This window comes from Sorex araneus, chromosome X (genome assembly GCF_027595985.1).
Source record: "Sorex araneus isolate mSorAra2 chromosome X, mSorAra2.pri, whole genome shotgun sequence".
Lineage (NCBI taxonomy): Eukaryota > Metazoa > Chordata > Mammalia > Eulipotyphla > Soricidae > Sorex > Sorex araneus.
In genome coordinates, this window is record NC_073313.1 from 167,842,140 (window position 1) to 167,857,925 (window position 15,786).

Genomic DNA, 15,786 nt, shown 5'->3' on the forward strand with positions numbered 1-15,786 from the left:
GATTCCCAGCATCCCATATGGTGTAATTCCTGAGAGCATGAGCTAGGAGCAACCCCTGTGCATCGCTGGGTGTGACCCAAAACCCAACCAAAAACCATAGGGTCCCCCGAGGACCGCCAGGAGTGATTCCTGAGTGCAGAGCCGGGAGTCAGCCCTGAGCATCACGGGGTGGGACCCAAAACAAAACAAAACACCAGTCAACCCACTTCTCCACACACCAAGCGGACAGACGCCCCACGGCGTGGTGGGACCCACCTCGGCCACGGCCAGCTTCTCGGTGGCGCCCCGCAGGTCCTGCGTCATGGTGTTGATGATCTGCTCCTGCTTCTGCGTCGTGGCCGTGAGCTTCTGGTTCCTCTCGTGCAGGGAGCTGATCTCCCGGCGGTAGCCCTCGACGTTGTCCTGCAGCATCTCGTAGCTGCGGGCCAGGGAGCAGCGTGTCACTCTGCGGCACCCACCCGCAGCCGGGGCACCTCGGCAGCTCGATTTCACACGGGGAAAATGGAAAAGACTGGCTCTGGAAGACTGCGGGACACGGACTCATTTCTGCCGAACTCCCAGTTTAGGATGTGGTTCAACTCAAACTCTAGAGAGGCCGAGCTTCATGCTGGGTCTGGCTTTTAAATCTCACTTAGGAGAACTTCAAGCAACTCAAAATAAGCTGAATGGAGTGCTGATACACAGCAGACACCCACCACGGCCTGCGATGTGAGACATCAACATGCTGCTTAAGTGGATTGTTCTTTTAACCAATTCTTGTTTTCCTGGACTGGAGCGATAGCACAGCGGGTAGGGCGTTTGCCTTCCATGCAGCCAACCTGGGTTCGATTCCTCCGTCCCGCTCAGAGAGCCTGGCAAGCTACCGAGAGTATCCCGCCCGCACGGCAGACCCTAGCAAGCTCCCCGTGGTGTATTCGATATGCCAAAAACAGTTACAACAAGTCTCACCATGGAGACGTGACTGGTGGCCGCTCGAGCAAATCAATGAACAATGGGACGACAGTGCTACAGTGCATGTTTTCCTAAAAATGACCCATCATACTGAGTGCTTCAGGAAGTAGCAAAGGAATATATTCTGCTGGACGTGGAGAAGGAACTACACCCTCACAACAAGAGCCTGATCAGAGGCTTGCAAACGTCCAACGGACCAAATCCGTAACTTTGAAATCCAATTTACTCCATTCCTCTGCAAGTGACCCAGAAAGGAGCCCCCAAGCCCCCAGCCCCAAATCAGCTACCCGCTTCTATGTCAAAAGTGAAGTCACCCTCCCTCTATCCTCTGGCACTACCTTACACACGCCCCTCAGATCCGCAGGCCCGTGGGAGCAGGAGAGAAACCATTTCCTACTCGGGAGCTGCCCCAGCCCTCCCCCACCCCGGGGACAGAAGACGGACCCGGTGCTGAGGAAGGAACCACCCCGATGGTCCATGGCACAGAAGCACCTTGAACCCGCAACACCTCAACCACCCAGCAAGCAGCAACTGCGTCAGGGAGGGTCTGGACACCCTCCAGGGCGCGCCCCGCGCCCGCCTCACCGCTTGGAAGCGAACTCGAGCTGCGTGGAGGTCTTGGTGTTCTGGGAGCGCAGGTCCGTGACCTGCTCCTGCAGCCGCTCCAGCTGCTCGTTCTGCAGCTTCTCGTGATCCGCCTTCTCCTTCTTGTAGTTCTCGAAGATTTCCTGCAGCTGGACCGCAGAGAAGCAGGGGTGACGGCTCGTGGGCACTGACCTCTGGCACCGAGGGCAGGGGTGTGCCTGTGCATGCGTCCTTGCGTGTGTGTGTGTATGTTGGGTGTATGCGTGTGTGCATGTGAGGCATATGCGAGTGCATGTGTATGTACATGCGTGAGGTGTGTGCACATGTACGTGTGGGTTGTACGCATGTGTGCACGTGGGAGGTGTATGCGTGTGTGCCAGGGCACGTGTGCATGTGTGTATGTGTGCACGCGTGTGCGGTCATACCTGTTTCAGAGCGGCCTTGGCCTCCACGGCCTCTGTTGGCTCGGCGATGGACACTGGCGTGGGCGTGGACGCACCCTGGGCTGTGCTCGGCCGCTTGGGCGTGGACACCAGCGAGATCTCGTCTAGGCTGGAGGCTTCAGAGAGGGACGGGGATAGTAACCTGCAGCCTCGCCCCCAAGCCAGGCCAGGCTCCTCGCAGGGAGTCGGTCAGACCCAGAGCCGTGACCCCAGAGCAAGGTCCCACTGCAGACGCGTTTCTCCTCACACCCCAACCCGCGGCCCGTCACTGGGCAGACGCCGTGTCACTGAGACCCACGCGCTCACTTCGAGGCTGCTACTGCCCAGACCCTGGCCTGCAGGCGGCCAGGCCCCCGGCCTCACCCTGCACGGGGATGGCCACGCCCGTGGTCTGCGACAGGAGGATGCGGTACATGTCGCGCTGGCGCACGATGGACTCCACCAGCTGCCTCTGATGCTGGCGCGACTCCCGCAGCTGCTCCAGCTCGCTCAGGGCACTCTCCAGCTGCAGCTGCAGCTCGGAGATCCTGCAGGGGAGAAGCAGCGGCCGTCAGCCCCGGGAAGCAGCAGGGAGGGTCAGCCGGCCGCCCCGGGGAAGCAGCCAGCGCCTCACTCAGCTGACTCCAGGGAAACAGCATCAATCGGCCAACCTCTGGGAAACAGTCGGTGTCCATCGGCCAACCCCGGGAAACAGTCGGCATTAGTCGGCCAACCCCAAGGAAGCAGCCAGTGTCTCACTCAGCCAGTCCCGGGGAAGCAGCCAGTGTCAGTCAGCGACCCGAGGCGGCCGGGCCCCGCTGAGTGACCGAGCCTTCCATGGATCACAGAGCCCCAGGTTTTGGCTCCTGCCCTTCCTTCCGGCCCCTGCTACTTCAAGAACGTTCTAGAAGCACAGCAGGACTCAATCTGCACCCCCAGAGCTTAGATGACTGGAGCCACACCCGCCCAAACTCTCCTTTCCTTGGCCTTTCTTCCCGGAGCACTGAACACGCACTGGCCAGGGAAGCAGCTTCCCCGTCTGCTCGGCGCCCGCAGGCCTCTCCCCGGAAGGGCCGGGCCCTCACCTGGACGTGGCCGTCTCCTGCTCCTCCCGCTCCCGGGTCTCGCCCAGCTCCCGCAGCGCCACCAGGAGCCGCTGGTTCTGCTGCTGCAGCTCCTCGATGTTGCGGTAGGAGACCAGGTGCTGGGAGATCACCTCCGACGAGCTGCTGATGTCGGCCGAGCTCACCTCCTCGTCGCGGATGACGTGGTTGCCACGGGCCTCCTCCAGCTCCATGAGGAGCACGCGGATCTGGAGGGCGGGGGGCTCGGGGTGAGGGGCTGCCTGCGCTCAGCACAGTCGCCAGCAGAGACCCGAGAAACGGGGACAGGGCGCCCAGGGCTGACCTGCTGGGAGAGGTCCTTGACCTGGCCCTCCATCCGCTGGTTGTCCCGCTCCAGCACGGACGCGTGCTTGTTGGCCTTGTCCGTGTCCTCCTGCAGCCGCTGGATCTCCTGCCAGACAGCACGCGGTGAGACGCCCACCAAGCGCGGGGCTCTGCTTGGACACCGGAGTCGCTCTGTCCACACCGCCGCCAGAGACGTGGTGCCGCCAGCACTCCCCGCCAAGTGCTCACCCCCTCCCCCAGGACGTGGGATTTGCCGCCCTCTGCAGAGCGGCCAATTCAGTCCCGGAGCGGCTAAAACTCCCTCGGGGGTGCCGGGAACGCCAGGAGAGATACCCCCAAGTCTCTTGGGGCCTCACTCGTGTGCACAGCGTGCCCAGCACCCGCAAGGCTAAGGCGCCCTACCATGGTCACACCGCACAGCTGGTGCGACGGTGTTGCTGTGTCTGTCCTGTGGCCGCGGGGACCCACCTTCATGGCCTGTTCGAGCTTCGCCGACAGGCTGGCCACAGCCTTCTGCGCCCGCTCGTACTCCTCCCGCTGCCGCTTCAGGATGGGGGCCTTGGCCTCGACCTCCCTCACGATCTCGTCCAGGTACTTGTTGACCCGCTTGTTCTCCAGCTTCTCCAGGAGCAGCTGGTCCTGCGTCTCCACGTAGGCGTTGTACAGCTGCGGGCACAGAGGCGCCTCAGGCCGGGCCCACGGCGGCGGCAGCCGGGCCCGCACCCGCCCTGGGGACGCGGCCACTCACCTCGGTCAGCTTCATCCCGGGCTTCACGATCTTGGCCACGGCGGCCGCGGTGGGGGACAGGGCCGCCAGCTCCTCCTCCGACAGGATGGCGCCTGCGGCAACAGAGCAGCGGGGGCTGAGCGGGCCCCAGCCCTGCTGACGGCTGAGGAAAGGCCCGGGGCCCTGCCGAGGCGCCCTACCTTTCCGCTTGGTCGCGGAGAGCAGGTCATTGGCGTTCACCAGCTCCTTCTCCAGCCGCCCGACCTTCTCCAGCATCTCCTTCTCCATCTGGTCTCGAGACTCCTCCACCTCCAGGAGGTGGTCCTGCACCGTCTTATTGGCTGGGAAGAACACCCACCAGGTCACTGGCAGCACGGCACGCCCACCAGAGGCCCGGCCAGCGTGCTCAGGGCTCTCGGCTGCTCCCAAGGCAAATGCCCCCCTCCCCACCCACTGGACTCTAATTCCCCAAACGGCATGGCCCCGAGACCCCGACCCTGCACCCAAGGGTCCTGATCCAGGAGGAAACACAGAAACACTCTGCGAGGGCCTAGGACAGGGGCTCCCACTACTGGGTCAGGAGACTACATCCAACCACAGACACTTCCCTCGGGGCCATGTCCGTTCTGGATGACACGTGGTCGTCTCCACGGCTAGATCTAAGAGTCACAAACACCTCAAGGGACTTCAGACCCACCGTGAGGGCCCCCCAAGTATTTCTACCTCACCAACCCACCGTTGAAACACGCTGAAAGCACTAGCCAACAACACAGGCAGTCACTAGCAAAGACCCCGAGCACTGAAGATTAAGGGTGGTGGGATTCGGAAAGCCGTTCCTCAGGGGCTGGAGAGAGTGCTCAGGGCTCAAGTGCCTGAAACGCTCCCAGACCGGCACCGGGAGCCAGCAGGAGCCAGGAGAAGCCCCGAGCACAGCCCTCCCCCCCATTAAAGACCTAAGAATGAAATGCGACAAAGGACCCGGGCACCAAGCGGGGAGTACAAGCTCTGTGAGCAGCGGGCCTGGCTGAACCCCACTGCAGGCCCTCGGTACAGCCCCGGAGCGACCCCCCAACACGCGTGATGGAGGGGGCAGGGAGGGGCCCGGGTAACGGAGCACACGGTTCTCCTGCATAAGCCTTGGCGCTGCCCGGGCACCACATGACCCAGTACTGCCGGCCACGGCCACACCAGGGGAAGACACAACACACTGAAACTTAGAGTCACACATTTCAGTGTGAAGTTGTGTTAACCAGAAACCCAGGGCTGCTAACGGGGCAAGTGTTTCAGAAGTGGGGTTCAAGACCTTCAGACTAAAGCCTAAGCACACACCGACACGGGGTTATTAGACGAGACAGAATATCAGCTATGTTCCTAACACACGCTCTGCTAAAGGAACTCTGAACCTCTGCTTTGGTTTTGTTTTGCTTTTTAGGTCCCACCTGGCGATGCTCAGGGCTGACTCCAGCTCTGCACTCAGGAATCACTCCGAGCGGTGCTCGGGGGACTCTATGGGATGCCAGAGATTGAACTCGGGTTGGCCTGTGCCAGGCCAGAGCCCTCCCCGCTGTGCTATCACTCCAGCCCGTTTTGGGTTTTGGGCCAAACCTGGCGGTGCTCAGGGCCGACTCCTGGGCCTGGCCTGGCTCTAGGGACCTCACAGGATGCTGGGGGTGGAGCCGGTTCACCCCCGAGAGGCAAGCCCCCTCCCCCCCATCATTCTGGCCCCCGAGAGGATGTCGTGATTCCAAGGCACACACTCGACCGAAATGAGGTGGACCTAGTTCAGCACCCCCCTCCGGTGCCCCCCGGAAAGCACCTTCAGCAGCCTCCTTCAGCAGCTTGTGCAGCTCGTCCACGGCCCGGCTCAGCTCGTTGCTCTTGGCCTCCGAGTCGTCAGCCGCGCTCTGAAAGAGACCCTAGTCAGCACCGCTGGCACCAGGCTGGCAGCCCCCTGGTGGGGCGGGGGCCAGTGGGTGGGCGGGGGGCCGGGCATACCTTGTAGAGGTTGGAGAGCTTGATATGCGCGTTCAGCTCGCTGTGGAACTTCTCCTCCATGCTGGCCTGCTGCTCCTTAGCCTGACGGGGGAAACACTCGACTCAGAACAGGACTCAGAGTCGGCCCCCAAGGCCAGGGTTTGAAACAGGAAGTCGGGGGCTGGGCCAGACCAAGGGGAGGGAGGAAGGGCACAAAGACGCCCCCTCAGAAGACGAGCACGAGGCGGGGGGTAAGACGAGGCACGCACCTCCTTCAGTTTGGCCAGCAGGTCCTCCACGTGCTTCTGGAGGTTCTCATTCGACGACTTCAAGCCGTTCATCTGTTCCTCCAACCTGGAGACCTGGGACCCAGAAGGGGAGGCCGTTAGGACAGGACACAGGGGGCTGGGGGGCTAGCACAAAGAGAGCAAAGAGAATCATGCCCACGGCGGCACGTGCCTTCACGGAAAACACAGGCGTGTTACGTCATCACGTGCAAGCACGCGGGGTTCTCACGAGACCCAACACTTCTTAGCTCTCTGCCCAGGGACCCCAGAGTGAGCATCTCATGCAGCGGAGGGAGCCCACGGTGGCTCAGACCCCCGTCTCGCCCCCAAAGGCTCGGCCTGAGACTCGCCTCCTCCTTCTTGTTCTCGAGGCTGCATCGGAGCTCGAGGATCTCGTTGCCCTTCTCCCGGCCCAGGGCCAGCAGCTCGTCCGTCTTCTGCTTCAACTCCGTGCTCAGCCATGTGTTCTGGCTGTGCAGCAGCTCCTTCTCCTGCTCCAGGCGCTTTTCCCGGTACTGCAGAAGGACCAGAAACAGACTTTACAGTAAATATGTTACTTAAAGGCACAACCAAGGGGCTGGAGCGACAGCACAGCAGGGAGGGCCTTGGCCTGGCACGCGGCCGACCCGGGTTCGATTCCCCAGCATCCCACAGGGTCCCCTGAGCACCTCCAGGAGTAATTCCTGAGTGCAGAGCTGGGAGTCAGCCCTGAGCATCACCGGGTATGGCCCAAAAAGGAAAAAAAATAAACAGCCAAAAGACTTGTCTGTAGCTACAGGACACACGGAACAATTCGACTGTCAAACAGGAACCAGGATCCGACTGAATTCTCCCCACCCTCTGGTTTGGAGCCACACTCAACAGAGCAGGGCAGGGCTTGCTCCCAGCCCCCTGCTCCGGCTCACCCCAGCTCTGTGCAGGGACCAGAGCCGCCTGGATGAGACCAGGGTGGGCAGTGTGCCAGCCCTTCACCTTGGCACTGTCTTCCTACCCCACCCAGTTCCTCAGCAGAAATTATTAGATAAAAACTGCAAGAAAATAAAGTACTAGAAAAAGCAAATCACTTACGTGATTTAAATATTCAGTTTACTGAACTAGAAATCTCCTAACTGTACAGACTTTGCCTCTATTTACCTTTTTTTTTTTTTTCAGTTGAGCCAAGTAAAACCTGTTTTGCCCTTAGGAATTCTTACTTGAGGAGAATGCCTGGTCAACAGGCCGCTTACTGCTCACCTTGACAGAAACATCAGAAGCCTGAAGCTCGTCCAGTTTTAACTGAAGCTCCCCCTTGCTGGTGTTGCTGTCCTTGAGTTTCTCATTTAAACGCTTAACATCCTCTGAAAAGAACACGGGAAAAGTCGAGAACGACAGATGCTCAGAAAACCGATCAAAAGGGCATCATTAGGAGAGTATCTCATACCACTGTTATTATCGGCTCCCCCAGTTTAATGTTTCTGCCACACTTCATCACAAATTCAATTTAAATTTTAAAATTCACGTAGTCAATCAATTATGCAGTTCCAACGGCTATCTTCTTTGAAAAGAATATAGTTTCTCAAGAATAAATCTTTCAAAATTCACATTCAAATTCATGATATCTACCTAAAGGTTTTTCGTTTTCATTGTTAAATAACCCTTTGAACCACTTTGCATGCGTGAAGCTGTTCTGATTACCGGTGGCCACACACATGCGCGCGCGACAAACAGCCCCTTACTGACATATAATTCAACCAACACACATGAAACCTTTCCAGCCACAGGGCCAGGACATACACTTGATCTTCCTGCCAGCAAACACCAGGGCTTTAGATGGGGCTGTTCTTCCTGTTCTACACCACCACCCTGTGCTTCTTTTCTAAGACTAGAGAAGTGCAGTTTCCTCGTTACACGAGACAGCGGGACATGCATGCACGCTGTCCGTAGCACCCGCTAAGCTGGGGCAGATGCTCCTGCCTCTAGAGCCTTCAGCCCAAGTTTCCGACTGAGGTTCTGTGATTTCCAATCCTGCTACAATTCCAACATCAAACTCGCACCAGGATCGCCCCCTGCCCCCCCCCTCCACCCCCAATCGGTCGTGGGGACGCCGTCCCCTGGGACGCTGCTCCCTCCCTGTGTCTTCATGCCCCCACGCAAGCGCCTGCTGCACTGGTCCCTTTCTGGGCAGCAAGCAGCGGGTGTTGTTCCTGAGGGCTGTACAGTCCCCCAGGCCTCTGGAAATCACAAGTTCACCCACACCCAGCCGAGCGCCTGGTGGGTCCCACATCCTGGCCACCGTACGGCAGTGTGATGATGAATGCAGACCCTGTGAGGGCCGTTGTGTTGGGGGAGAGACAGACGCCAAGCAGGTGTGCCTGGGCCCTAGAGGAGGCCTAGTCCTCTTCTGGTTCTGTTTTGGGGCCACACCCAGCTGTGCTCAGGGAGACTCCGGGTGGGCTCGGAGGACCCTATGGGGGTCTGTGTGCGAGGCAGGACACCCCACTATGCTCTCTCTCTGCGTCCCGCTCCAGAGGGCTTCAGCCTGTCTACACTTCAACCCAGGTCCTCAGCGAGCGTTTCTGGACGACCTGGGTGCCCATCTGCACACGGGGTGTTCCGCTGAAACTACACCCAGTGTGACAGAGCCATCAGTCACCCCGACAATGCCCAGAGAGGACAGAGCTGGGGCTCACCCTTGGTGGGGCCAGACTCCAGGGATGCCCCCCCCCCTGTAGGAAGCTTTATATCTGATAATGCTGATGCTTTTGTCCAACTATATGTTTGTGTTTATGTTTGACCACCCCCCTCGGATACGTGAGTCAAATCCAACTGAAGAATGGTGGTCACTCCCCTGTTCTAATCAATACTAAAAACTGAGGTTCTAACTGACCATAACCAAGCTTCCGGAAGATACCTTATACCCTACTTCTCCCTCTGGGTGAACCTGGCAAGGTACTGAGTTTCCTGCCCGCATGGGAGAGCCTGAGAAGCTCACCATGGCGTATTAATATGTCAAAGCCAGTAACAATGTTGGGTCTCACACCCTGACCTGAGAGAGCCTTCAATGCGGCACCACTTGAAAGGACGAGTAAAGAGAGGCCGCCAAAATCTCAGGGCCAGGACGAATGGAGACGTGACTGAGACCGCTTGAGAAATTCGATGATCAACAGGATGACGATAATGATGATGATGATGATGGGGTTCTAATCAATACTGAGATCTAAAGTCCTCAGGGCTCTCAGGCTGTGGCCAACCCCTGCCTTTATTTCCCCTCTTGTTTCTGGCTCTTTTCTTAATCCTGGCGGGGCCCCTGCTCAGTCAGGCCCGTTCACCTGGACTGGCCCCTGCACCCTGCACCCCTGGGTGGGAGGAAGGAAGCAGAGCCACGAGAAATGGGTGGGGGCTGACTCAGTTCCTGCACAGGGGAAAGCTCGGGTCCTACCTGTCAGGTACTCCAGCTCCTGAGACAGTCTCTCGTTGGTTCTGACCAAGTCTCTCTTCTCGGCTTCTAACTCTTCCTTTGTCCTCGTAAACTGGCTCTGTCACAGAAGGGAGGAGAAAAAGCCAAAATGACCGATGGGTGAAGGCACTCAAACACAGTCACCATCATTTTAGTTAGAAACAGTGGTGCTGGAGTTTGCATATGTGGGACTCTTTAACTTACAGATCAGAGAGTTTTAAAATTACCGGGAACCTCCCAATTTCTTCTCACTTTTGGACCCTTGTAAAAACCCTTTTTCCTAGCCCCACAGACACCACTTCTTCTCCGCAATGTTTTCCAACAGGAGTGTCTCAGTTATGCCTAAATGTCTTAGGTTTACATGTAAGACATCTAAATCTCCTGCCATCAAAACAATTTTATGATCTTGTTGCACATAACACCTTGGGTACAAATGACGTCAGAAGCAGAATTAACGAAACCCTAACTTTCCGTCAAATCGCTAAGCAACACTTTACATGCTTTGCTTTGAAGCCCTACGTGCCCGTCTGAAGATCTTCATGCCAGAGGGAGCTGAAGAGGGAAGCCAACGCCAACACGAGCACAGGACAAGCATCACCTTGTACTCTGACCTGCATCTTCTTCTTGGTAATTATACGCAGAGACACCTCAGACTGCAGCTAGTCATTTTATGGCTTCCTGGTTTTCAAATTCTATCCCCCCCCCCTTCAAATGATCTCTCTGGCCACTTGTAAGCAGTCAAGTTTTATGGATATAAAGAGACGTATTTTTGTTGCAGTATACTTATAATGGTCTGCTTGCACTTTACTTCTCACTCTGAAACAAATTAATATTTCTGTTCTGTGGCGTCCACGACTCTCTCATTAGACCTTCTTACACCATTTATATGCTCAGCAATCTTTCCCAGGTAGGAACAATCCATAGCAATGTAAATAGTTCGTTTGTAAGGCTTTTGCTTTTGATCCAATAAAAAAAAAATTATTTCTTTCACCCCTTGTTAGTCAATTTCTCAACCACCATTTGTGAAACGACTCAAACGTTTCAATCTGCTCTGTGAGCTTCTTACACCCGGGTTTCGGCGTTTGTGGTCACAGGCTATCCTAAAAGGTGACCCCAAACCTTACTGCCCTTTAAGGACGCCGTGCATATTTCCCTGGACTGCAGTCCCATCAGATTTTGAAAAACATTTTGAAGTGTTTTTCAAAATCTATTTTCAGTGAAATATTTGCATTTTTCAAAAAAAACCAAGTTCTTCACATCGCAGAGCTGTTTCTAGGTCAACCATGGGACAAAGGTGCTCTCATCAGGACTCTGGGAACAAATTTTCTTCCAGAGATTTGACGCTGCTAATTATTCCTTCTATTACGAAGCTGTCTGTTAACCACAAATCAGACGGAAATTTGCCAAAAAGCAGTGGCCGGTGTCTCACGTCCTGTGTGGGTACAGAGTCCAGCAGGTGACTGCATGGAGGACCAGGCGGCCAGCAGCCCTCTGGCCACTCTGTCTGCTCCCGTGCTTGTTCAAAGAGTCAATTCCAGCATGGATTCACCTGTGCCCCCGAGTGCCTCCCTCACACAATCTGGGAGACTGCCCAGGCCATATTTAGTACACGTTTGATAATTTGGGGGTCCCCCCACTTTTTTTCTGAGCCACAGCTGGCAATGCTCAGGACTCACTCCTGGTGGTGCTCGAGGAGGGGGAACCAATGGGGTACGGGGGTTGAACACGGCTCAGCCTGTGCAAGGCCGGCGCCCTGGCTCCGGCCCATCTCTCTGCTCCCCCCATGCAAGCTCCCTGCCCTCTGCCCTAATCTCTCTGGCCTCCCCCGTCTGATAATTTTCAAAGAGACAGTAGAGGAGGAGGTGAACTGACTTCTGGCTCTAGATGAACGAATGCAAACTGAAGAATCCACCAACAAAGCCTACATTCCCGAACCTCTACCACACTAACTGTGTCAAATCAATAAAAAGGGAGAAATTGTTACAAAGTAATTGGAAGCACTTATATGCATGACCTTCTGTAACACTGTAAGCTAAAGACAGAAAAAGGGAAACCAATTGAAACAAACAAACAAAAAAAATTAGGAGCCCGGGGATTTGCCTTGTATGCAGCTGACCCGGGTTTGGTCCCTGGCATCCCCTAGGGTCCCCCGAGCCCTGCCAGGAGTGACTCCTGAGTGCAGAGCCAGGAGTCAGCCCTGAGCATCGGCAGGGGGGACCCAAAAAGCAAACAAAAATTTTAAATAAATAAAAAATAAATAAATCAAATTATAAAAGTTTTGAAACTCACAACTTCTAAGGCGAGACTGAAGACATCTCTGCACCCAACTGCAGAGAAGAGCCGCGTGGGGCAGAGCACCCCAAGGGCCTCCCCGGCTTGTCCCGAGGGGCCCATCCCGCAGGGCCCATCGGCCTTGCCGAGCACCAATGGGCCCCTCGGTCAGTGTCCGTCCCGGCCCCCCGAGCTTACCTGGGCAGCGCTGCTGCGATCCTGAGCGGCTTCAAGCTCTTTGTTTTTCTCAGTGACCGCCTTCAGCTGGCCGCCTGGGAGACACGGAATTTGATCACAGTCAACACCTTTCAGGGCCACACGTGGGGCTCAGAGGCGCTGGGCTGCTCTGCCAGCCCGTTCCAAACGTGCACATGCACGCACACGCACATACAGACACATGCACACACGCGAACAGACACATACACACACACGTGCGCGCACTTTAATGTCATTTCTAGAATGTAACTGTGTGACCCCGTTACTCAACAATTCTCTTATGGAATTTTAGCAAGTCCATCATAAAAAGTTGGTGGAGGACAGCACAGCTGGGAGGGCCTTTCCGTTGCACACAGCCGACCCGGGTTCAATCCCATAGGCTCCCCGAGCACCGCCAGGAGTGATTCCTGAGTGCAGAGCCAGGAGTCAGCCCTGAACACTGGTGGGTGTGGCCCAAAAAGAAAAAAAAAAAACAGAATCATAGAAAGGTGAATGATAGTAAGGCGAGTGCGTCAATTATGAGTTAATTACCTACTTTCCCCCGACACTCACCTCTCCGCACGGAGAGGAAACTGCCCTGGCATTCGCCACAGGACCCTCCCGCGACCCGCCTGAAGCCCGTGTCCTGACCAGAGATCAGGCTGAGGACACGCTTGGAGCCTCTCCCACTAAAACACGCCCACAGCTCGTGCAGGCAACGTCACGAGGAAAGGAACCGTAATGGTACAGCGAGAAGAAGCACTGCTGAACGACGCTTTATTCGAACAGCCTGTTTTCCGGGGCTGGAGCGACAGCACCGAGGGGAGGGCATTGGCCTGGCACGCAGCCGACCCAGGTTCGATCCCCCGAGTGCAGAGCCGGGAGGGGCCCGGGAGGCCAGAACACACACGCTGGAAACAGCGACAGTGAGAGCCGCCCCTGTGCTCCAGACCCACCAGAGTCAGGCCCGGCCCCGCCGAGCTCCAGGCAGCCCCAGGGTCAAAACCCGCCCCCCCCAGCCCCCCGGACTCACCGCCTGACGCCCCCCGGCCCCAGCACATGCCCTCGGGCACTTACTGAGCTTGTCCAGCTGCTGCCGCAGGCTCTGGCACTCCTGGGTCTCAGAGACGAGTCGCTCCTGAGTGTGCGACAGCCGCTTCTCGATCTCGAAGTACTGTTGCTCTGCGGGGCGGGGGCACGGCGGGGTGGGTGGGGGTCACGGCCGGCCTCCCCCCGCCCGAGCCCGCCCGGACCCGGGACCCTGCAGCCTGACTCCAACCTCCCTTGCAGTGGGTCTGGGCTCAAAAGTGCCCCGTGTGTGTGTGAGTTTGTGTATGGTGTGTGTGTAGTGTACGAAGTGTATGTTGTATATGCATGTGTGCATGTGTATGGCTTGAGTGTATATGGTGCACATATGTAAGATGTGTGTACCCGACTGTGCACGGTGTGTGTATATGGTGTGGTGTGTTGACGTGTATGTATGTGCACGGTGCGAGTGTGTGCACACCCGTGACCCCCATTTACTGCTTTCCACCTTGTGTATGCGTACTCTGTGTGTGTGGTGTGAGACTGTGTGTGTGAGACTGTGCCCCTTTCACTGCTCTCCACCTTGGGTGAATCTGTGTGTGAGTCTGTGTGTGACCGCATGTGTGTGGTATGATGCCTAATACGCTCTCCACCTCGTATATGTGTACAGTGTGCATGGTGTGGTGTGTGTGTGACTGGGTTGTGTGCATGATGTGTGTGACGATGTGTGTGTTCACGGTGTATGTGTGGCTGTGTGTGTACGCATGGTGTTTGACTGTGTGACAGTGCCCCATTCACCACTCTCCACCTTGTGTGTATATGTGTATGGTTGGCATGATGTGTGTGTACAGTGTGAGGCCCACTCACCGCTCTCCACCTTGTGTATATGTGTATAGTGAGTGCATAGTGTTTGTGTGTGAGCGTGTGTATGTGTGTGAGTATATGAGTGCCTGTATGTGAGTATGCATGGCGTGTGACTGTGTGTCTGCATACCTGTGCCCAATCACTGCTGTCCACCTTATGTACATGCGTATAGTGTGTGTGACTGTGTGTGGATGGTGTGTGTGACCATGTGTGTGGCTGTGTGAGAAACCATGTGTGACTGCACGTGTGTAACTGTATGTGTGACTGTGCATGAGTATAACCGTGTGTGACTGTTATTGTCAGTGTGTGAGACCGTGCATGATTTGTGCATGTGTGACTGTGCATGTGTGACCATACATGTGTGACTGTGAGACCGTGTGACTGTGCGTGTGAGACTGTGTGTGACTGTGTGAGAGGCCGTGTGTGACTGACTGTGCGTGTGTAACTGTGTGAGAGACCGTGTGTGATCGTGTGTGAGACCGTGTGTGTGAGTGTGACTGCGTCCGTGTGTGACTGTGTGAGACTGTGTGTGACCATGTCTGACTGACCGTGTCTGAGACCATGTAAGTGACCATGTGTGTGATCGTGTGTGAGAGATTGTGTGCGACTGTGCGTCCGTGTGTGACTGTGTGAGAGATCGTGTGTGAGACACCGTGTGTGTGTGTGAGAGACACTGTGTGTGACCGTGTCTGACTGACCGTGTGTGACAGACCGTGTGTGAGACCGTGTGTGTGTGACTGTCTGTGTTACTGTGCATCCGTGTGTGACCGTGTGAGAGACTGTGTGTGACCGTGTGTGAGACCGTGTGTGAGACTGTGGGCGACTGTGCATCCGTGTGTGACTGTGTGAGAGATCGTGTGTGAGAGACCGTGTGTGTGTGAGAGAGACTGTGTGTGACCGTGTTTGACTGACCGTGTCTGAGAGACCGTGCGTGTGTGACCGTGTGTGTGTGTGTGTGTGTGTGTGAGAGACCGTCGCGCGCGCGCGCACTCACCGCTGTCCACCTTGAAGCGCTCGTGGCGGCCGCGCAGCGCGTCCAGCTCGGCCTGCTGCTCGCCCAGCAGCTTCTCCAGCTTGGCCTGCGCGGCGCGCGGCAGCTTGGCCAGCTCAGGCCGCTCCAGCAGCTGCTGCAGCGCCGCCGCCATGGCGCCCGCGGGGCCCTCGCCCTGCGCCTCGCGCGCGCCCGCCCGCCGCACGCTCCCGCGCCGCGCACCTGCGGAGTCTCGCGTGAGCGGGGACCGCGCCTTCCCGCGACCCGGACCCGGCGCGCGCGGCTTCCGGCTCCCGCGCGCCCGCCCCGCGACCTCCGACCCGGCGGTCCTCGCGCGCTTCCGGCCTCCCGCCGCGGGGACTCCTGGGAAGCCGAGTCGGCCCAGGGGGGGGTCCGCTCAGCCCTTCCGGTTCCGCTTCCTCCCGCCGCCCCGCCCCCGCCCCGCCCCGCCCGCCCGCCGCTAACCGCCCCCCGCGGGCGCCGGGAGCCGCGCCCCTCACCCTCCAAGCCCCGCGCTGCCATGGCTCGTCCCCTCGGGCGGCTTCGAGACACGGCGCCACTAGAGGGCATCGGGGTCGGCGGGGCCGGACCGCGGCGCCGGGCTACCGCCACGCTCCCAATGGCGCCCGGAAGGGGCGGGGCCGCGGG

The 15,786-nt window shown here is 57.5% G+C and overlaps 1 protein-coding gene across 5 annotated transcripts in view; it reads right to left on the reverse strand.

Moving 5' to 3' along the window:
• Positions 1 to 15,768, reverse strand: part of TPR (translocated promoter region, nuclear basket protein) — a 44,385-nt gene extending 28,617 nt beyond the window's left edge. For 2 of the 5 annotated variants that reach the window (XM_055120577.1, XM_055120576.1), the window contains exons 1-19: positions 15,639 to 15,767; positions 15,142 to 15,360; positions 13,335 to 13,439; positions 12,261 to 12,334; positions 9,774 to 9,870; positions 7,589 to 7,692; positions 6,706 to 6,870; positions 6,338 to 6,430; positions 6,090 to 6,170; positions 5,911 to 5,998; positions 4,295 to 4,435; positions 4,116 to 4,207; positions 3,836 to 4,033; positions 3,366 to 3,473; positions 3,044 to 3,270; positions 2,343 to 2,506; positions 1,962 to 2,095; positions 1,537 to 1,685; positions 256 to 418 (exon numbers count right to left, since the gene is read on the reverse strand). In XM_055120577.1, the coding sequence (XP_054976552.1) occupies positions 256 to 418; positions 1,537 to 1,685; positions 1,962 to 2,095; positions 2,343 to 2,506; positions 3,044 to 3,270; positions 3,366 to 3,473; positions 3,836 to 4,033; positions 4,116 to 4,207; positions 4,295 to 4,435; positions 5,911 to 5,998; positions 6,090 to 6,170; positions 6,338 to 6,430; positions 6,706 to 6,870; positions 7,589 to 7,692; positions 9,774 to 9,870; positions 12,261 to 12,334; positions 13,335 to 13,439; positions 15,142 to 15,360; positions 15,639 to 15,708 (2,472 nt within the window). In that variant the 5' untranslated portion in view covers positions 15,709 to 15,767. Of the gene's footprint in view, positions 1 to 255; positions 419 to 1,536; positions 1,686 to 1,961; positions 2,096 to 2,342; positions 2,507 to 3,043; positions 3,271 to 3,365; positions 3,474 to 3,835; positions 4,034 to 4,115; positions 4,208 to 4,294; positions 4,436 to 5,910; positions 5,999 to 6,089; positions 6,171 to 6,337; positions 6,431 to 6,705; positions 6,871 to 7,588; positions 7,693 to 9,773; positions 9,871 to 12,260; positions 12,335 to 13,334; positions 13,440 to 15,141; positions 15,361 to 15,638 lie in introns of all 5 variants that reach the window. The other 3 variants (XM_055120579.1, XM_055120580.1, XM_055120578.1) reach the window with 2 other exon arrangements.
• Positions 15,769 to 15,786: the final 18 nt, after the last annotated feature.